The 23,438-nt window shown below is 33.3% G+C and overlaps 2 protein-coding genes across 11 annotated transcripts in view; both read right to left on the bottom strand.

Moving 5' to 3' along the window:
• LOC411764 (bestrophin-4) overlaps window positions 1-4,590 on the bottom strand; it is a 9,732-nt gene extending 5,142 nt beyond the window's left edge. The window contains exons 1-4 of one of the 9 annotated variants that reach the window (XM_016910675.2): window positions 4,298-4,582; window positions 4,062-4,111; window positions 1,730-2,769; window positions 1-72 (exon numbers count right to left, since the gene is read on the bottom strand). The exon at window positions 1-72 is cut by the window's left edge and continues 249 nt beyond it. In XM_016910675.2, coding sequence (XP_016766164.1) covers window positions 1-72; window positions 1,730-1,800 — 143 coding nt within the window. In that variant the 5' untranslated portion in view covers window positions 1,801-2,769; window positions 4,062-4,111; window positions 4,298-4,582. Of the gene's footprint in view, window positions 73-1,208; window positions 1,672-1,729; window positions 2,770-4,061 lie in introns of those variants that run through there. The other 8 variants (XM_006568831.3, XM_006568830.3, XM_006568828.3 and 5 more) reach the window with 8 other exon arrangements.
• Window positions 4,591-4,903: 313 nt separating this feature from the next.
• LOC409192 (probable phospholipid-transporting ATPase VD) lies at window positions 4,904-23,418 on the bottom strand. Of its 2 annotated transcripts, none has more exons than XM_006568824.3 (19): window positions 23,260-23,418; window positions 22,950-23,066; window positions 18,613-19,188; window positions 18,039-18,218; window positions 17,644-17,904; window positions 9,977-10,252; window positions 9,746-9,914; window positions 9,256-9,609; window positions 8,835-9,133; window positions 8,582-8,749; window positions 8,217-8,508; window positions 7,635-8,067; window positions 7,182-7,558; window positions 6,821-7,108; window positions 6,486-6,737; window positions 6,300-6,404; window positions 6,019-6,206; window positions 5,758-5,928; window positions 4,904-5,692 (listed from the first exon to the last, which is right to left on the bottom strand). In XM_006568824.3, the coding sequence occupies exons 3-19, from the start codon at window positions 19,176-19,178 to the stop codon at window positions 5,650-5,652; spliced, it is 4,422 nt and encodes a 1,473-aa protein (XP_006568887.1). In that variant the 5' UTR covers window positions 19,179-19,188; window positions 22,950-23,066; window positions 23,260-23,418; the 3' UTR covers window positions 4,904-5,649. The 2 variants fall into 2 exon arrangements, with proteins under 2 accessions (XP_006568887.1, XP_006568888.1); XM_006568825.3 differs by having other exon boundaries at window positions 5,650-5,692; window positions 23,204-23,393.
• Window positions 23,419-23,438: the final 20 nt, after the last annotated feature.

The raw sequence follows: 23,438 nt of genomic DNA on the forward strand, positions 1-23,438 counted from the left end.
GAGAGCGAATAATATATGAAGAGGAAGAGGGCGAGGTCCAGCCAGACCAGCTTGTATATGCTGGCTCGCCATCTGAAAGGAAAGCGTAAACAATAATAATCGAAACCGATCGATCCGATTCTACGAAAAATAATAATTTATTTAACAACCGATCGATACATTTATAAATTTACGTAATGCAATTATTATCAAGAGTACGAGGAATTTCGAAGAAAACGTTTCGCGATAATTTAAAACTCGTCTAATGGATCCGTCCAATGGCTATTACGATCGTCTATTCTATTTCCACGGAATATATTAGAATATATTAAGAGACATTCCGAATATCGTCAGACCGTTCTTTTTTTCTTCTTCTTCTTCTTTTTTGTCCTCCTATTTCTTTCGCGAAAAGTCGCGATTATGCGAAAATCATTTCATAATTGTCCTATCCTTGAATTTGACGACGATTCGAATCCGCGTGGCGAAGCCTCGCACAATTCTCCATTGTTCACACGCACTCTAATCGCAAGCAAAGCCGGTGTTTACGCGCGAACACGCGATCATATTATGTTCGAAATAATATGACCCGATAGCGACTAAACTGGGGTAATAAATGCGGATCGATTCGCAGAGTTCTCGAAATGAATTACGGCATGCCCGTCGCAGGCATATAGATATATCGATTCATAGATTCAATTATATTTTCACTTTTCAAAACTGTGACTTGTAATCGAAAATTTATTCCCGTAAAATAATTTTATTAAACGGGGGAAGGGGAGGAGTCATTACAGTCGTTAAAAAGTTGTTATCGTAATAAGCGTTTCGATAATAATTAAAGTGAATGTTAAAATGCGTGTTTTTCTAGTTTTTTCTTCAAAAGAATTAATAATCGAACGTTTGAACAAATTTTTCGAAAAGAATATAACGTAATAAGTATATATAAATTATAAAGAAAAACAAATTGATTGAAAAAGTGAAAAGAACGCAGAAATCGTTAGAAAGCGACAGTAAAAGAATTCTACGAAAAATAAAATATCGAAAGTAAGACGCGAGCGATAATTTAAAATATTGATTGCACGTGGCAAACTTGAAACATCATTAATATATATATGTACATAGGAATACAACGCGAGAGAAATAAAGATGGAAAATAAAAATTGAAGATATAACGGTGTTAAAAATGAAAAAAAAAAAAAAAAGAAATAAATCTCGATTAATATTTCACGTACCTTTGAATGATGATTTTATTTTTAGATTAATATAAATAAAAACGACGAGAACAATTTTTTTAGCTTCTTCGAACGATTAAATTGAACAATTAAACGTATAAGCCCTTTGTGCGATTATCGACAAAGTATTAGTCAATGTACGCAAGTACACATGTGACACATTTCCTTCTACGAACATTATGACGGAACTATTCGAAATAGTTGCATTAAATAAACAAAGTCCGCAATTTTAAATCGTAAGGTACACTTCGATTTTGCAAAAATCTATTTATTACTCTTGATATATAAATATTATCTATCAAATGTTATTACGATTATCTTCAATCGAAGTAAATAATAAACGCGATTATTGCGACAGAATGCGATAATTTTATAACGCGACATTAACATTTTATATCAATCTATAAGAACTCGAGCAAAGCAAAAGGGAAAGAGAAAAAAAATATTTCTCGCCCGCCGACTTCTTTTTCGCATGTAACGTGTCAACCGAGTGAATCGAACTACCAAGCCAAACCGCTTACCTTAGGAGTAATTTTAGAAAGCAACCGAGACCTTTGCAGGTAGCGACTTCAGCAGTGTAAGTGACTGTCATCTCTCACGGTACACCTGCTGCGCTGAGAGACACGGCATAACCAACTATAATCGCTTTAAAAAATCTCGATGCTCTTGCCAGAATAATATTGCCTCGCTAGGATCATCTGTTCCCGCACCACATCCTTTACTTCGATTCTTCCCCGGCTTTGAAACAATCACGGATATAGATATAGATAGGATTAATAAATCGTGCTCGACCGAACTCTCTTCCCTCTCGATGGACGGACAGTCGAGAAGATTTCGAAGGTCATTCTCAATACGCTTTTCACACACTTCGTCTTCGTCCCTCTTTCGTCCTCTGTTGTTCAATTACGTAATTTCGTGGCAATTGCATGACAGCGAAAACAGCGTTACTCGATGAAACGGCTGCTCACTTTCGATCCAATTTACCTGTTACACTGTGCGCTGCTCTCGATGCTCGAAAGAGATGGCATCGAAAACCACCATTCTTTCCGATCGACGTAAGTAATCGGAATATTTCGATCCAAATCTCAAGTAATTTTAGTTTATCACGTTTCTTCGCTCTTTGAGTTAAAAATTGTTTCGTACATTATCTTACTCGGTTGGCACACTTTTGTCAGAAATATGCACGTTTAATTAGTTTTTTTTTATTAGTTTCATATCTCAAAATAAGTACATCGTTTCTAGATTTTTAACGCAATTACCTTACTTTTTCACACGTTATCAATAATTCATTGGTATTTCAGTGCTTCCTTTCAAATCTTCGACAGCTGTTTCCGATGTATTGTATTTTACACTTAGTACGAATACACTATTTATAAGGATGATAACACGTTTAACTAGCAAAGTGTCACACAATTTTTGTCTCTTGTTTTAACTTCACAAGTGAATTTTAGAATCTAGAATGTCAATAACGATAATGATCAACTGATGATTCATTGATATTTGTAGAAAGTGAATTCTGTTTTATTTCGTTTTACTTTTATTATCTATATCGTTTTATTATCTGTAAAAAAAAAAATTAAAAAATTCAATGATATATAAATGATTTATCACACGTATACTACGATAGAACGTTCCATTGTTCAAACATCAAGATCTTTTCACTATTATACGATATCTACAATTTTGATTTTTCTCTAATCTATCTTAGCAGTCTTATCAAATTAGTTTGTTTATTGTCACGTTTCTTGATTCCTGGTAATGAACAATGCCAAACCATTTCCGTTTTCGGTGTAATGACTCATTTACGGTCTACATATGTATATATATATATTTCACGGATTCTATGCAAGTCGCGTTTTCTAACCGTTTCTTGTTACCAACATAATATAATAATCGTAAGAATAAACTGGATTAGTAATCTTGTGTATAGATTGTTATCATGTTATAGGCAATCCGTTATCGTGCCGTTGTCCTGCTTTACATTCACGATATCGAACTCGTGAAATTCGAAATGTTATATTCCTCGCTCTTACTATACGTCGACCAGTTTTTGTCATATACGAACACTTATATCGCTCATACTGAATCATATATAAGAAGATATATCATTCGAATCACTGTAATAACTGTTATAGATGGCCTTGTACAAATATTCCACTATAATATAAATTTAATGTTATGTAATAATAAATATTATTTCTTGAACATTATATATCAATTTGTGTATAAATTGTTACATATCATCAATCGGTAACTACGAACTCACACGTGTTTCTTGATTTTTACGAAAGAGTAAAAATTTATATAAAAATCACTTAAAATATGGATATTCGAAAGAAAATTTCAATTAATGAATAAAATATATAATAGAAATAGAATGCATTCTCACATCTAAAATATCGGTTCACTTCTATTCGTTTAATCCTTGACGTTAATTATTACTTTTAATACATAAAAGATTTTAAAAGATTCCTTGTTCCATCCTTGTAAAATGATGAGAATTATATATATATATATATATATATATATACATATATAAGTTATTCTAAGAAAGAAATTCGAATGATGCAAAAGAAAAAATATGGAACATTCATTTGTATATAAAAAAATTAGTACTAATTTAACTTTATTGTATGCACTATATTTAGTGCATTATTAAAATCATTTAGCGTAAAACCAAGGATATCATCAACGTGACCGACACTTATGGATGGAAAAAGTTTTATTTTTAAATGTTAAAAAAAAATATTAAAACTCGATAAAAACAATTTCTTTAATTCAAAGATTTGCAATTTATAATTAGTAATATAATGTAACAAGTAATGAATATTAGCCTTTGTTAACATAACATACAATAGACTATTTCCTTATCACGTGATTTTCTTATTATTTGTTCGGCTATTCTAAAAACAATTTAAAAACACTGTGATATAAATCCGGTTACAGATCCTATTCAGATCAAAAAACTCAAATACCGCATTTTCGAGTAAACCGTAACTTCATGACAAAGAAACTCGAATAATTCTTAAGAACATCTTATTTTTCACTTTGTCCTTTTATTCTGTACACGCTTTGTAAAACTATACTACCGAATTCGCAACACAGTTGGTCGCGAGTTTCCCGAAATACTAGGCACAATCGCGACCAAATAAAGCGGCTAGCAAATCATGAACGCAAACTCCACCTGTCTTTGACAGAAAGAATACTGAATATATGCCGAGATAGTCATTGCTGCAGCACGTTAAAAGCGCCCTCTCCCCTTTCCCTCCCCTAGCCATCATCAACCTTTCAGCCTATCCCCACTGAGATTCCATGTTTCCGCATTAACCAGTGGTGCTCATGGCAACTATCAACAGATCAAATCAGTTTTAAAATTATGTTTAATCCGCTAAAATGAAAGAATAGCTAAAAGTGGAAAAATATAAGAAATAATTATACTATGAATTAGATTGATGAAAAAATTTGATGTCAAATAATCGACGAATTAATGGAATATTCTTAATGATAATTATTCTTAAAAATATGATAATTAAAATTTGAAACAAAAATTAAATTTAAAACATATCAATAAAATTGTAAAAATTACGAAGATAAATATAAATTCGAAATTATAAATGATGATATTAATCTTATATTATAAATTAAAGGATTCTAGGAAAAAAAAACAGATTTATCTGATCAATGAAATATAAATATTTGCAGAACACTTGATTTTACTGATAAATTATTATATACACGCATTTTTATTTTTTATCATTTATCAAAATACTATATCAACATTTGTAACGATGTCTAATATACACATTTAGTAAAACTTCTATGCTGGCAGATGTGTTTTCAAAATTACTATTATACAATCACGAGTATAAAATCCATATGCATTATACTCGTATATATTACTAGCGCAAGTTTATAATTTATATAATATGAATTTGATAAAAAATAATATACATTTTACATATATTTCTTTTTTTTTTTTACAATATACATTCTTTTACACTTATATGAGAAATTGTAATGTAAATAAATTGATTCGATATATAACAGAAGCATGCACGTATAAACGTGTACTTTTCAATCGAATCACTAATTGATATCGTAACTATTGGATTAAAAGTTTTGGTCCCTAAAAGTCACAGCCATCAAATGCAATAAACAGTAGTCTAGATTTAAGGCCACTCGATGAATAATAAAAATTAATATTAAACAATAACTAACACAATTTCCATAAACTATAGCATTTTTTCATGAAAAAATGCATATTAAAATTAATAATACATGTCCTGACAATACTTTTACAATTCTTAGGAACAATAAAGATTGAAATGCGGCAAAGGACATCATCGCTTTTTTCCAATAATTTTAATAAAATAGCACTATTAACAGTTTTAATTATTCTGTTATAACGTGCTGACAGTCTTATTTGATTCTTCAGGATATGTCATGCAACAATAGTTGTCAATGAATCGTGCTTAGTCCCCGTTCTGAAATATAAGAAAATCAAAAAATATGTAATTCAGATTCGAAAAAAACAAATTTATATTCATACCTTATAGTAGCATGTTGCGTTGAACGTGACCAACCTGCAATAAAACTATTTTCTCTTCTTTCCGCGATTCGTTGTCTATGACTGCCACTTTTGGATGGTTTGGATGCATTAAACATAGCACTTTGCATAAAATCTGGATTTATTGTCGATTTTATAGTTTTATAGAATAATCTAAAAATAAATGATAATAAGGTATCTATAATTTAATTTTTATTATATTTTTTAGTTATTAATATGAAAGATATAGATAAGAAATCATACCTAGGTAATAATGCCAAAACACAAGTAAGTATTACTGTAAGCCAATATGTATATCTCATGACAGCTATTTCCATTACCCAATATGAACATAAAAGACCCATACAATTAACGCAAACTACATTATAAATCAAACAAAAACCAAAAAATACTCCCAATGATCCCATTACGGCAAAGAGATGTATTATAGTCTAAAAATCACATTATATAATATAATATAATACATCTAACGTAAAATAAATTTTTGAAATATAATAATTTTTTAATTCAAAAATGTAATTTACCCAAGATCTAATTTCTATGGCAATATTAGTCAACATAGTAACAACGCAACATGTCATTATAGTAGTTCCAAATTCCCAAATGTCAATAATTGAATCATAGTATACCTAAAAAAAGAAATCACAATTTAATTAAATTGGTATTAATTTCATAATCGGTATTTTAAACTATTTCCATACTATACTAACACCCTCATTTATAAAGAAAATTACGATACTTTGATACAAAGCATCAGCAATGGTTATCCAAAATGTATGCGCTTGATATACTAATCCCAAACGTCCTCTTTTATACACGTGAGGCATAGATAACAAAACACCGGATGGAGCCACTCGATCATATATGCCTAATACAAGTGGTGGCATAGATGTAAACAATAAATTATATAGCATTAAATAAATTTGGTCCATCATAACAGTTCCAGTAAATCCGCAATAAATCTATAAAAATAATAAATCTACCAAAATCATCGTTACGCGAGAATTGAAGTAATTTTTAAAAATAAAATAGACGTAAGATATACCTGGTACCAAAACAGAACGAAAACGAAGGTAGCGTTCTCGTAAAAGAAATATAAGATCATTCTAGACAATCGATCGTAACACCAATGACCATGGAGCAAAAGAAGTCTGCTAAGCATCGAGAATCGTGAAATGGCAAAATCTGCAGCCATAACAGCTTGTGTACCTTCGTGTCCGAAAATACCAACTCCTACATCTGCAATTTGTATCATGCTAACATCGTTAGCACCATCACCAATCGCTAAAGTCCTCATTCCCAATTGTTCCTTTACTATACGTACTATATATGCCTGTATCATATGATAAAAATTCACGATATAATGAATTGTAAAAACAGAGGCAAAACAAATCAAGATTCATTACCTTTTGAAGAGGTGTAGCTCTACAAGCTAATACACTAGAACACGTTTTTGTTAACTCAAGAAATAATCCAGTTAATCCTGATCGTGGATCAAGGATAACAGTTAAAGTTTTGCCATCAACAACAAGTGCTCGTTGTCTCGGCCAAGAGCTATCTATTCTATGCGCCTCATTTTCCGTTGGATCACGATTAAGCATTGTAATTTCCCTAATATTTTCTATTTCCTGAACTGTATTCTTTTTACGTGTAGATTCCAAATATCCATGAATTAAAGCTTCGGCAACAGACTTGGATCTTGCTTGTAACCACAATAACTGCATCGCAGGCGAAAAAAGACGCGCTGAATATGCAATATTAACCGCGGTTTCTGGTTTGTCTCCTTTGAATTTAATACATTTAATATATAATAATTATAATTTTTTGCACAAGTTTTGTGTTTCATTAAATAAAAATACCTGTTAAAACCCAAACTACAATCCCTGCTGCCATTAAAGTGTCCATAGTTTCAGGTACTCCAGCTTGAAGTTTATCTTCAATTCCAGTAACACCTAGCAGGCTCAAATGACATTCCAGATTTGCATAAGAATCTTTAATACGAAGTTCACGATTTTCCATTGCAAGTTCTGCTTCAGAATGCTTTTGACGCCAATTCTCGTATTCTTGCATCGTTAGAGATTTCTTAGCCATTACCAAAGTTCGAAGACCTTGCCGTGCATATGATTGAAGGTATTGTCGAATTTTGATAGTCGTTATAGAATTTTCATCTTGAGGAATTAGAGATGATAGTATCGTTGTATCAGCACCTTTGCTATATAATATTACCTCATTAGTCAGAGGATGTCGTACAAGAATAGACATACACTTTCTATTCGAGTCAAATGGCAAAATCTGAAATTTAGATTTTATGAATAAATTTAAAATACATACAAATAAATATATTATTATTATAATAATTTATGTAAAAAGTATATAAGAAACAAAAGAAATAACAGAAAAAGTAATAAACACACAAATTATGTTGTTCAAAATAAACTTACTTGAAGAATTTCAAAACTAAGAATAGATTTATCCGGTAACGAAACAATCGCGTTACGCGATGTTCGTTTAAGAAGTTTCACGTTATAAGCACGTGCCGCATTTACCAAAGCAAGCTCGTCCGGACTTTCTGCTTCGTAAATCGCAGTTTTAGGTAACAATTCGTCTTCATTCTTTCCATCCATAACGGGACTTGGTGGACTGTGTCTTTTCTGTTCACCGTTCGGAGATAATTTTTTTCCAAGTAATCCTATTCCTAGGTTCGATATCGACGTTACATTTAAGAATTTTGGCCTGCAAACAATGATTTATTTATCATAAAATTTATATCTTAATCATCACTTATAAATGGCAAAGAATTATCGACCTTGACAATTTATTCGACATTTTGGTGGAATTGTTCAGAGCAGATTCAATTTCCACCATAGAAGAGATCGACGACACGTTTTCATCGAGGCTATTTGTCGGGCAAGACAAAGGAAGCGTCGATAAAGGCGAAGGAGTTAAACTTCGAGAATCTATCATTCTTGTATACCTGAAACAATAACATGAACGATAATAATAAAGAACTCGTAATATCGGATATAATTAATTAATAAGAAATAAAAGCGGACACTAACCTTCCACTTTCTTCGGTGCCATTTTTCTGAGGCTCTTCGATCACCCCGCTCGAGTTCATGGTGTCATAATGCGGTTGAGAATTGATCACAACAGTGTTACATATCGCCAACACGATTAGAAATTCTTGTAAATGTTGCCTAAATGTACCTATAAGAAGATCTTCCTTCAATCGCGAAGAAGGTATCAAATTTTCACCATCTCCGCCATGCGAATAATCCTGCCCTCCCACGGCGCACCGTCTAAACAGCATTTTATTTTCAGTGAGCGTGCCAGTTTTATCAGAGAATATATACTGCACCTATATTAGAATAAAAAGAAAAGAGAAAAAAAAAAAAAAAAAGAAAGAAAAAAGAAAAAAAATATTTCTCCTCTTCATCGAGATCATCGTGGTGGAGAAAAAGATCGATCAATTTTACCCACCTGACCCAATTCCTCTGTAATATTGAGCGCGCGGCATTCAGCCGAGCGTCCCGTCTCCGCGTCGTAAAGGCCGATATCGTGTCCAATGTGATAAACCTGGCCAACTTTCGCCATTTCAAGAGTGACGTAAAGACTTAAAGGTATCATTACTTGGAGAATAATGACAAACGTCCAGAACGTTAGCATACTTTCGTAATATGCATCCTGGAGGATCGGTATGAATGGGACAAACGTTAAATCGGAAAATTCTGAGAGCCAGACCCGGCAGCCGGCCGCGCCTATCACGCACAAAACAATTAAAATCGCCACACACCATATAACGTCACTGTTCATCCGTTTCTCCAATTTTGAACGCTGAAAAAAATATCCCTCTCTTCTTTATTATATATTTCATATAATAATTTCAAATAATACTTTATTTATCGATTTTATATATTTTCGTTAAAAAAAGAAAAAAAAAAAAAAAAAGACTTTCGTTCACATTCGTTACCTTATACCTAGGCCCGCCATGGTTAAGCATAGCTTTCGTTTCATGACCGGCATATATCACTATGCCCTCGACGAAATCGGTATTTTTTAACAAACACTGCCTGAGCAAAAGATTTTCCGTGGAAACAGGTACCCTGCCACCGTTCGGATGTACAACAGCTCCGTGAAACCTGCAATTTTTCCCATATTCTTATCGACTCTGCTCCCCGAACGTGTCGGTAATATAACTCACCTATATATCCTTGTGCTCGGTTGATCGACCTCGATCACGGAACGAAATTTGGCCGGTTGAAACGTGTCCCGAAGATCCGCGAAACCTCTCACTACCTGTCGTTCCTTCAAATTGGTCTCGCCATCCAGATTGCACGTGTCGATGTACGCTACGCCCTGAGGATCGCTGCTTCGCAGAAGCAGCAGATCAGCCGGTACGAGTTCGTTGTTCGAGAGGTGAACCAGGTCACCGACCTTCACATCTTTCCACGCTACCTTCGCATACCTGTCGTCCTCGCTGTAATCACGTACACGTTATACAAAAAAAAAACTTTCTTATTTTTTTTCTTCTTCTTCTTCTTCTTCTTCTAGAAATTTGGAATGGAAAATGCGAAAAAGAAAGAGAGAAAGAAAGAGAAAACGATTTATGAAAGCGATTTATATTTGAAATAAGACGCGTACAAATTGTTTGGTTATATTCGTTTAAACTCGGACAATAGTTCAATTTTCTTCCACTAGGTGACTACTGGAACTCAAGATCTTCGCCAATCGACGACATTGTGATATATATGTATATATATATATGTGTGTGTGTGTGTGTAACATAATCAAACTGTCACAGCGGTCAAACATCTATTATTTCTTAATTGATTGTTATTGTTGTTCAACGTTTCTAGTCACAAGATGTTTATTGATGAAAAATTGTCAAATGGTAAGATTCGACTTTGCGTAAATCGCAAAACATAAAAAATGCAAATAAAAAAAAAAAGAAAAGAAAAAAAGAATGGAAAAAAAGAAAAAAGATAAATTTAATGCTAATCATATGAATTATCATAAATGAAGATTAAATTCTATCGTTTAATCATAATTTTTTTCTCTCTCTCTCTCTCTTTTTCTTCTTGCTCAATGAATACATTATTCAAAATTGTACATTTCCACTTCTTGATCTTATTATCATTAAATTTTTGCATAGAACGTGCGGAGAATCGGTATATTTTTAGATTCATGAAGCAACCATTTAAACACAAGGCCACGATATCCCGTTAAATTAACAATTTTTCTCGTTGCATTTTTTTTTTATATATTAGAAATGATTTCGAATGGAATGAAATAATCATTTTACGAAAGGGATCGATGCGTGAATTATTTATAAATAAATCATTCACGTTCAATAGAGATGATATAATTAAGATAATTTATAGATAAAATAATTTCAACACTTTTTTGATTTTTGAACCGAGTGAGATTTTTTTCTTTTTCTTTGCGTTCGTATATACGAGAAACGAATAAATCTGACCTAGACTTCCATTTAAGAGGTCGCCATTATGCGTCCTTTTTTGTCGCCTGATAAGAATCATTGATCTCCGTAACCTTTATAACCTAACTGGGGGGGACCATTTATACTTTGTATTTTCCTCTACTTCTGTTTTAATCGAATACATATACGCCCCAAGAAATATACATATATATAAAAGTACATCTATTATTAGAAGGGACAAGAATAACGTTGAAACGTATTATCAACGTAAAATATTAAATTTATTTTTTTTTTTTAATATTTACAGTAGAAAAATTGTTCTTCTGCATTTTAATTTTGACCAAGTAGCTCAAAATAGAATTAGAAAATTATTAATTCTTCCTTCGTTTCAATTTTAGAAATTAAATTAACTTGTACTTTGTTTGAGAACAAAGATTTTTTTTTTACATAAATATATAATTTATGTGACGTCAAGAGGAGGAAATATTCGAAATATTAATTTACAAACTCTCGTCTGAATAGATCAAGTTTTTAATCGTTTTTCAAAATTAGTGTCTTTTTAACGGCGATCGAAGTTCACGAAATTAATATTATTATTCTTCAACAATGTAAATTTAACAAGTCTATAAAGAAGTCTTATCGTACTTAAAATAGATTCTCACGTTATTTCTCGCTTATATCCGATATTAATTATCGACTTATAGGAGGCATATTTTAAGCAAATGGAGTAGTCTTCCATTCAAGATCAATTTATTACAAATACGTTTCCGTTCACAATGAGAAGTCTGGCGCGTTTAAAATTTTAATAATAACGAAGCGAATTTAATAATGTATATTCTGGAGAAAAATAACATTTATCGATGATATTTGTTTGATTATGAATAATTTAACAAACGCGCGAATTAACGCGAAACTATTGATAAAAAAATTTCAAAGGATTCGTTATTCCCGATCGATCATGTTATCTAACTAACGAAAGAATTCCAAACGAAATAGTTTCTTTAAATTTTTCCGCCATTTTTTGCTAATATATTGCCATTTATATTCTTTTTCTTCCATTGAATTATCAATTCCATCGTTATAATTATGCAAAAATAAAAATTGTTGATAATAATTTTGAGTCGTTAATAAATATGTATTAATTTTTGAGTTATTCATTATCGATCGAATTTATCGAAAGACGACCGATTATCGAATCTTTCCGCGTGCTATCGAAATCGTCTCTCGAATGATCTCGAAAAAAAATGCGTAGATATATCTGTGCTTATTCATTACACGAAATCAATTTATATTTTTATTGCAGTATCTTATTTATCGTGGTATATTTGTGACAATAAAAAAATTTAATCGTGATAAAAATTAGACAAGAATAAAACGATAATGCACGTGGAAAAAGTCATTAAGATTCTCGTAACCGATCGAAGAACGAAATAAATCAATTGTACGAATATTTTACGTTTCAACGTTATAGGTTATAGGTAGAAAGACGTGGAAATGGGTAATTATCGACAAATTTCATTGTCACGACGAATATATTATCATCTCATTATTCGTAGCCAGGAAATGATCGAGGAAAATAATTTAGAGGTTATGGCAATTGATTTTATTCGTAGACTTTCCTTTACTCTTTTCTTTATTCTCAACTAACGCGAATCAACTACAAACGACAATCTTTACATATCTTTTTACGTTTAGATTTTTGTTTGTTAAGTTTTTGTTCTTAAGATCGTTCCAAAACTAAGAGAAAAAAAAAAACACTTTCACGAACACTCACGTTTCAAGAAACTGTATCGCGAGTTATTTGACGCGACATGGTAAACAAGAGATCGATCTTACCTGTAGTTCCACATAAATCACATATCATTACGTTTTTAAAAAAATGATCGAATTTGTAAAACAAGGATATTTCTACAATAATTTCTTTGTACAATAATTTGTACAATAATTTTTTTGTACTAGAATAAATAAATTAGATCCATATATGATTTCTTAAGATAGTTCCAAAACTAAGAGGAAAAGACACTTTCACGAACACTCGTGTTTCAAGAAACTGTAGTGCGAGTTATTTGACGCAATAACGACAACAATATGGTAAACAAGAGATCGATCTTACCTGTTGTTCCACATAAATCACGTGTCATTATGTTTTTAAAAAAATGCTCGAATTTGTAAAACAAGCATATTTGTACAATAATTTCTGTAATTTTGTTGTACTAGAATAAATAAATTATATCCATATATGATACATAAATTTATTTTGTGTTCACATGCAACTCTTGCAAGTACTAGGAAATGTATTCTTTCGATTTTAAAATATATATAACAACTACTTTGACATGAAATGTTAATCCGTAATTATACGTTGCAAACAATCATTTTTCTATGTAAACTCAAAGAAAGTTTTTTTCTCTCGGCAGCAATTATTGAAACGATTTATAACGATTTATAAATTCAGATAATAGTTTGAGAAGGGCACGGAATTGGAATCGCGTGACAATATCTCGCGAGGGAATGCCACGTTGCGCTATAACGATATATACAAGAGCTCGCGACCCACATAACCTCGAACCAGTCAAAGTGTATTAATCGAACTGGAATTCGTGGCGAAGGTCTGCTCGTTCTTGACATTGCAGAGTATCGTGTGGAAAGCGGTGTGACTGACTGTCGATCTCGTCACTGAACGAAATTAAACGAGAGGCCTAAAGAAGGTCGTCGAGCGCGTGCGTGTAACCGCCGCGTATTAAGTGGGTAAAGGTCGCAAGAAACACACGTTACCACGTGAAAGAAAGAATTTCTCGTTCGTGTATCGGTCTGTATCTCATTCTCAAACCAATACTGATTCTTTCAATTGCGATTGAACACGTAAATAACGCCCCCGCTTAAAAAAGTTAACAAGATTCGATTAACAGTTGTGGATATCACTGATCAAATCGATCGCGCGTCAAGATTTTTAGGTTAAGTTCGTCACGTCTATTTCTCGCGAAGGAAACAAGCCAAATAGCTGAAACACTTTTGTTTTGTCGATCTTTCAATTCTATTTTTAACAATCAAATTTCAATGTTAAATTTGGTTCCCTAATGATAAAAGGACGATATTATATTTGGCTTTGCTCTATGAACTATACGCATCTCTAAAAAGGAAACGAGGCGAAACGAAACGAACCACGATCGTAACGACGCGATGCATATCTCCGGTATATACGCGTAGGTCGGTTTATGTTAATTCAAGATCGTAACGCTGGTTAATTACGTGTATCGGTTGAAATGGTATACTGTGATCGAAATAACGGAATGTAGGTATATATGTGTGTATATGTGTGTATGTGTGTACTGATCGTTGTTCGATTTTGAGCAGGAGGATAACAGAATCTTCTACGGGAAAGCACGCAACCTACACAGTTCGCAATTTTCCCTCGACCTCCTTTCCTTTGCGCTTCTCGAAAACGTCTGTCAGCCCCGTTAGCTTTCTTTCGATGACGGCGAATTCTCTCTCTCTCTCTCTCTCTCTCTCTCTCTCTCTCTCTCTCTCTCTCTCTCTCTCTCTCTCTCTCTCTCTCTCTCTCTCTGTCGCTTTCGAACTTATGTTAGCATCGTCTGCTTGAACGTACTTCGACACTGCCGTTTCCGCCGATCTTTTCACAGGAAAACATCGATCGATGCAAATGAACAGATTGATATATTCCAAAGAAAATCAATAAAACGGAGATCATTAAGTTTCGGTCTCGAACGAAATTTATTTTTATTAATAATATATCTTATACCTTACTATACAATGAAATATCCCTATTCTTAAAGTCTTAACAAATTTACTATACAATTTATACTTGAAAATTTATCAAAAAGCGCGCAATTAAAATTAAAATCGGACTCTAATTTTTATTGAGGAAATAAATTCTAAAACTTTTGAATAAATAGTATATATATAGATCTCTAGCTTTGAATGAACATTTATAAAAATTTATTCATTATTCATTTACATAAATCATTAAGTAATTGATGATTGAATTGGTTGTGCAATATAATATAAAATGAATAATTAAAAAAAAAGAAGATTATTGGAGAAGAAAAATGATAATGGAATTCACGATTTATCATAAATTAATTAAAGATATCGTTGATTGAATATGCGGAATATAATCGATGCATCAAATATGGCAAAAAAAAAAAAAAAAAGAGAAAAAAATCGATGATTATTAATTCAGTAATCACCTACATATGTGATGCAAGACAATACCGATAATATTCTCAATAACTCGTATAATATCCGGGACAGGAAAAAATGTATTAGCTATGAGAAATATCGAGGTGATTTCGAATCGAAGGCCACGATCCGACTGTAAGCAGACAGAAGTGCATTAATAAATCAGCAACGACTCGTTCAGTCTACCCATACATTACGTTTTCTCGGGCAAGGCGAAGTGATAACTTTGAACAAAGGAGGAAATTAGAAGAAATTGAGTGGCGTGACGAAGGACAAGATCAGAGCGCTGTGTTATTTTACAAATCGTTCTATTGCGTGCTCGTGTGGAATCGTTGCACATCGATCGTTTTGCGAAATTGAGTTATATTATAAATGACATACAACAATCGGTTGCTACCAACCGATATATTTATTTTCGCTGTCATTTTCGCGTCGTAAGTGATATAATATATATTTAAGAAGCTTAATCTTTCCAATCAAATCAATTAGAGAATCGACGATGATAAAATACGATGAAAATATATTTTTTCTCGAATATATTTCGAAACTTTTATCTTATTCGAACATTTTTAACAATTTTAATAATTGTTATCGATTATCTATATATATATAGATATATAATTTTTTAATAATTGATCTGACAAGTTTTAATTTATTTATTATTATCGATATCAATTATGTTATAAGTTGGACACAAATATTTTTATCGAAATTATCGCAATAGATATCGAAGATATCTCGATCGAGTCGAATCGTTCGACGGACTTCGATAGTCGATACTTATCGCAAAATCCTTTCTATAAAGGTTTCTTAGCGGTTTGCTTCACGTTTACGATTATTTTTATCCACGTAATTTTAGAGAATGATCTAGAGTAAACAAATTGAGGTAAGAGATAAAAATGGAAATAAAATGAGAATATTGTTGAAAATGATCGATACGATGTTGTACAAATCATCCTTAACCTTAAAAACTCCCTTCCCTTAACCTTAAAAATCGACTAACCTAACATTCTCAGCGTAAAATGTAGATGCAGATTGATCGAAGGTAATTCTATTTCTAGACAGATTTAATGTTGTTTATTAAAATATGATCCTATTTTAAGATCTTCTGGCACACGCCTATTCAACTACCTTGAAATTCTTCCCCAGCACAAGGAAACAAATATACCGATAAAATTGGATTTGCGGTAACAATGGCTAAATAAGGAAAGAAATAAAATGCAATGATAATTCTGAAGACGTGTCGCTATTATTATCTTCCATTCTTTACGAACTACTTTACCGATTACATTTTATGATGAAATCACGTGATCGATAAAAATTTTTGTAAATTCAGAGAGCAATTAAAGTTCCAAACACGAACCACGATAATTCCCTTCCGCGATAGAATAAAGAGAGAACACTTTCCTTTCTACGTTTGACCGACCATTTGTGCTCAATCCGCATGCCTTCGATTAACAACCAATGCCATCGAAATTCCTCGGTCAAAGAAACGGTAAATGAGAGAGGTAAAGGAACGTTCGAAACATCCATACCAAAAAAGAGGATTGCGTAAAATACGAGAATTGATCCATCGAAAACTGATTTATTTTCGTGAAAATATCTTTATAAAAAAAAAAAAACGACACTTATTTTAAAATTTGTCACCAAGAATATCAAAATATATATAATACGTATTTTGGCACGATTTATTCTCACTATTCTCACTTGAACCCTTCTATTTGAATGATTTATTTTGCCAGATTACATAAAGTTTTTCAATTCTGTAAAACAGAATTGACGAAATGAACGAGTACACGCACGATTCGGTAACCTAACCTAAATCATAACACGGGCCTATTTACTATATTTCAGTATTCAGTTTAATCGACGTCCAATAATTCACAAGATATCAATCAATTTTAAAAAAAAGTTTTAAAAAAACTATTAACTTATTTGTTACACTGTCTGCTGATATGGCAGGTTAACATTGGGAAAGATAATTTATACGACGCCAGCTGATATTTATCATAGAGGAATCTAAACAACGTTTCCCCGAGTACGTGTTTATAAATGCTTTCTTATTCTTATTCGAAATATATTTTCCTTCGTACAAAAGTAAAGGTATTCATACTGTTCTAAATTAAATTTAATCAATTTATAAAAAAATCTTATTACTTTGTTACTATTGACCACTGTTCAATTAGCGAAACAATTTGAAGAAATGTTATAAAATTAAAGATGTTACTTACCGAACGTAGACACGACAGGTGGAATTATTTACACGACGATCGCTGATAAGCCTCCGATGATCCTCGAAATAATCTTTCAACGCCGTAACACCAAGCACGAAAATGATGGGTATCACGGATATCTCCTTGCCGAAAGCATTTATGACCGGCACCCAATTAAGCAAAACGATAAATACAAAATATATATTGGCCACACGGCGGAATTGTTCGAAAAAATTGCGAGGTAGGAAGCTCAACAAGGTGTACTTTGTTGTACGCACTCTGAAAACATATCGAGTAAACCGGAATTCAAACGGCAAGTATGCGCACAATGTCAAGAGTTTTCACTTTCGCCCGGAATCGATTATGATCCCGTCAACGTGTGAAATAAACGAGCATTTAAAACGATAAATTACCTATTATTCACTCTCTTGCCGTTGGGATGTTGACTCGGTGGTGTTTTTGGCGGGACTAAATGATTCGGTACTATTGTCCTTAAACGTGGCTCCTCCGGTAGAGGGCCAAAGTATCGGGCCCAAACTTTTCTCCACCAGGGGGGTTCAACGCTACGTCTTATCGTATATATCGACTCCGATCTATAAAAATAACACGAAGATAGAAACGAGATAGATAATTCGAACGTAATGCAAGCAAGTAAGTAAGAATATCAACTGAATAAATTTGACTAATAATTTCGCGATGTTTTACAGTTTTAAATTGGCATCTTTGGGTGAACGACATAACCTTTAACATGAGAGGCTACGCGATCGCGGTAAAAATGCTATATCTCTGGATAATAAAAAAAGAAGTTATTTTTAAACGTTTAACCGAATTGCATTATATTATTCGTCGAATTCGCGCGAATTTCTTTAGCACTGGATAAAAATACACACAAGAATAGTCCTGCCGACGGAATAACAAAGAGATCTACAAAGAGATCAGAAACGAATCGCTTAAAAGGAAGATACCTACGTTTCCTACGAACCATACCTGGATGCTTGTCGCGAGTGGCCACGAAAAGAGGGCACTTTCCCGGCGGTGGGCGGCTTCGAGTCCTCCTTGTGGCCAGGCGGGAGGATAAAATCCGTTTTCGACCCGACACGGCTGTGGCCCGTGACAGTCGCGTGCCCCTGAACCTCGACCACCTGACCCTGGCTGAATGCTCTCTGGTGGCCGGGCTTCTTCAAGGCCGAGGGCCTCGTCCCACCGATCGCGGACAAAGGGCCGAGATGCGATCCCGCGTAAGGCTGGAATCCGGTGGTGCTCGTCAGACACTCCGCCAACATTCCACCGTGGCTTGCCGATCTCGCATGGGTCCTCGGAAACGGCCTTCGCCTTCCTCGCCCCCCGAGCTCCTCGTTCTCCGCGTTGTCGTTCTCCAACTTCCCCCCCTTTGCGAATACATTCGGGACTATCGCTGAGGCGGAGCTCGAGGCGTCGGCCGATTGTGTCGACGAGGCGGTGTAATGCTGACACCCCGGACCCGGGAACACGTAAACCGACGCCTGCCTGTCGATCTTGCTCGCTGCTTCTGGCGCACCGGCTTCCGAGGACATGCTGGCACATCTGTACGGGCGACAAAGTTGACAAAGGAATAAGAAACGTTTTATCTGTGCGCGGGCAATTTCGGGAGGGCGCCACTGTACTGAATCTGGCTTTCCTCAATTCTCGGCGGAAAGAAATTTTTGGTTAAGTGAATAATCGGAAGGAAAAATTGTTGGTTTTTTTTTTTTGTTTTTGTATCGTTGAAATTCCTCTGTAGAATGAAATTCGGTGTAATAATTTATTCGAAGAAAGAGGGGGAGATAAGTGAAGGATTTACAGGAAATGACGCGATACATTTCCAATCTAATTGTACCGCTCTCCTTGTCGCGAGTGCGCTTGCACTTAACCAATATAGATATACCGCTATTAATAAGATTGTGGAGAAGAAAAAAGAGTTTATCGAGCAAATATAACGCAAATCGATCGATTAAAGTCGTCGATAGTGCTTCTGAAAATTTTACAAAATGCGAAACTTTAATCACCTTATACTAAATAATCCAATAGTATATTGTTCACAAGATCGGCTTTGTAATGTTCTTCCTGTCAAACCTTGGAAACTTCGGTGTAATGTAATGTAGAAAATCGAGAGAGAGGGGGGGAAAAAATCGAAATCCGTGATTAAGAAAGGAAAGATTCAATCACAGACGCCTTTCTCGTCACTTTCTTGTTACTCTCGCTTCGATTTAATATTCTAACCTAAAATTCTATAATCGTTCGTAATCGTTAATAATCCAAAAATTCGTTTCAACAAAAATGATACACGTTTCTTAATAATTTTTTTTTTTAAATTCAATAATTCTAGTATAAAATCCAAAAAAAAAAAAAAGTTTCTCATCGAGCGAGAAATTACAGGCTTCCTCTACAGTTTCTTGTTACTCTCGCTTCGATTTAATATTCTAACCTAAAATCCTATAATCGTTCATAATTGTTAATAATCCAAAAATCCGTTTCAACAAAAATGATACACGTTTCTTGATAATTTTTTTTTAAAAAATTCAATTATTCTAAAATCCAAAAAAAAAAAAGAAGTTTCTCATCGAGAAATTACAACCTTCCTCTTCACTTTCTTGTTACTCTCGCTTCGATTTAATATTCTAACCTAAAATCCTATAATCGTTCGTAATCGTTAATAATCCAAAAATTCGTTTCAACAAAAATGATACGCGTTTCTTGATAATTTTTTTTTAAAAAATTCAATAATTCTAGTATAAAATCCAAAAAAAAAAAAAAAGTTTCTCATCGAGAAATTAGGCTGAAGCGAAATCGGCGATTCAGTAATCGGTCGACTTTTCTTCTTTTTTAATTTTTACGCAATATCAAAGCCCCTGTTCCTTTCTCTTCGCAACTTTGTACTAGCAATGAATACGTGTGTAAATTTCTATGTTCGAACGCGAAAACTTATCAATTGTCGAATACGTGTTTATGAAGGCTAACAAAAATCCTCTCTCGCTTTTTCTCTTTTTTTTACCATCATAGACTTCAAAAATTATCAATATTTTTGATAGCAATTTCAAAGAGAAAACAAAAAAAGAAAAAAGGAAGAAGAAAGATCGATAAGTGAAAAGTATCTCTGAAGATAAATTGCATTGGCACGAATTAACATTAACTGTATTTAATTTGGAAATAGCCACAATTGTGCGGAAATTACATTTATCGGGAAGTCGTCCAAAATCGAACTTGAATCTTGGATCTCGAATGTCGAATGATCGAGTGGAAAATTTATTTTCAAAAAAAAATAATCTCGAATATTTAAAAGAATTAGAACGAGATATCAAAAGTTAAAATAATATCAATTTCGACGATAACCCGCTTTACCTCGATTGTTTTTCGAGGCTAATATTGCCAAGGCCGATTTTATCACGTAAGAATTGGCTCGAATACCTGGTGGTACCTTTGAACCAGAAACTCGATACGATCGAAAGGAGGGAATACACAGAGTTGCTCATCGACGGTCATAGAAAACGAACTTGTTTGCCGTGCACGTAAACCAAAGGATTCCGTTGGTTGATCAATAACAGTTACATAGTGTCGACGTAAATCTCTATCTCTCTCTCTCTCTCGAGTTCTATATACGGGTGGTAATATCAAGGGTAGAAAAGTTGGAGAATGGAATTGGGTCGAGCGAATATATCCTAAAAACCATAGCGGGATTATTACGCAAAAAACATAAAATATAAAGATAACGTACGCTTCGAATAATGATTTCGAATTGTTCGTCGCTTATCATTTGTTAACTTAACTGATAGAATAAAAATAATAATTCCTTTATCAGTCCGAAAGACCATTGATATCGAGTTTACTTTTATTATAAGTACACGTAAAAGCTATCGCACAGTCAACCGAAAAATTTCGATTCAATATTGTAATTATATTTAGCGTAACGAAAGCTTTTTCGTCGAAAAGGAAACATTAATGTATAGGAAAACGGTAGATAAGAGAAAAGCATTCGCGTTTAATAAACATTGTAAATAACGAGCAAAAGATAAACAACAGGCGTACACGCCCAAGGTAAAACGTTAATAATACGCCTTGTTATCTATCGGTCGATTAGTTTCAGATAGCGGACTCACCACTCGCCAAATGGACTACAATCTACAATATGCAAAAATGCGATATATTTTCCACGCGAATAACCGATTCGAAGTTTTCGAACGCTTCGTCGAACAATTTCCTCTTTTTAACTTGGGGAAAATATCGAACAAATTTTATTTTAATTCCGTCGTGGCTTCTCTTCTATTTTGTCAATGCAAAAGCAACGTCAGCAACGTTCTTTCATGTGCACCAGTATTTCCGTGCGAGCGAATCATTCGCACTACGTTAGAGTTTACGCAATTTAACGAGTATATATATATATACATACATATACACGCACACTCTTTCTCTGTTGGATGAATAACGAAACAGGGATGAAACTTATTTCTTTTTTCACTCTAGAAAACTATTCAGGAATACTCGGGAGTAACCGGTTTTGTGACCGGAGACTACGACCGTCGGTCACTTTGAAAAAAAACTACAATCGATTCCCGAAAGTAATCTTCGATCTCCATTCGATAATATAATAGAAACATATTGAAATTAATCGATCGGCTTTATCTCTGTTGTGTACATACATGTAGTGTAGGCATATGTAGGTTTTGAACTTCAAAAAAATAATTGAACGATCGATAACATAATTATTTAATTTTTTTAATTTATTATTTTTAATTAATTTTATTTCTCTATCATATATATCTTGATGTTTCCATCATGGATTTTTATCATAAACAATTTAATCGTTCTTGCTTTTCCGGACTATCTCGTTACCGTTTCGCTAGAACGCCTTATACATACTTCCGCATTTTAACTTTCTCATAAAATATAAGTAAATAATAAAAGCACTGGAAATGTATTATGAAACGTAAAAAGAAAATTTCAAATCTCGAATTTTGAATCTCGATACGATATAAATTATGTCAAACCGTATATGCCTGACAATTGCAGATCGTTTAAAGATTATCTCTAGTTCAACGTTTACCCGAGGATCGCGCTTTTTCATGAAAATTATTCTGAATTTGATGACGTACCAGAAAGCACAATATGTATTTGTTGACATTAACATTATATAAAAAAACAACATAATGGATCGAAAATGTATCATTTCCTGGTAAACATCTCTTATTTCCTCTTTACGTCAAATATCTTTTCAATTTTAATAGCACATACATCAAGATATATTATAAAAAATTTAAATAAAATTAAATTATATAAAAATGATAATAGAATAAAAAAAATCTAAAACTTACATTTTTCCAGGCTCCCAACGTGGTCCACGTGGCCTTGGTTAACGCTTGTGGAAGCCCAAGGGGTGGCTCACAATAATCCCCCACGTCCCACGAACTTTCAACACATTGAATGTACAACTAAATCGAACCAGGAAAAACAATTTTTACTTACACATGTCTTTTCTTAAAAGAAAAATAATGAATTGTAATAAAGCGCGTTTCTCGCAGAATATTATCTCTATCGAAATATTAAATTTAATACCGTATATATTTACATGTTAAAAATGCTTTATATAAATGCTCAATGAAATAATTTCTATTATACAATTACATTGTTCTGTTCACGATCGTCTCGAGAAATACAGAGAGATATTAGAAACACGCTCCCTGTCGTATCTCGATGCTTATTCGCGTTCCGCGGCAACAAACTGAATGACCTTACTGTCGTGCACGCACTGACAATTCCTATCGGTCGACCTATCAAGTAAAACCGTCACAAGTCGCAACAAG

This window comes from Apis mellifera, linkage group LG2 (assembly GCF_003254395.2).
Source record: "Apis mellifera strain DH4 linkage group LG2, Amel_HAv3.1, whole genome shotgun sequence".
Classification (NCBI taxonomy): Eukaryota; Metazoa; Arthropoda; class Insecta; order Hymenoptera; family Apidae; genus Apis; species Apis mellifera.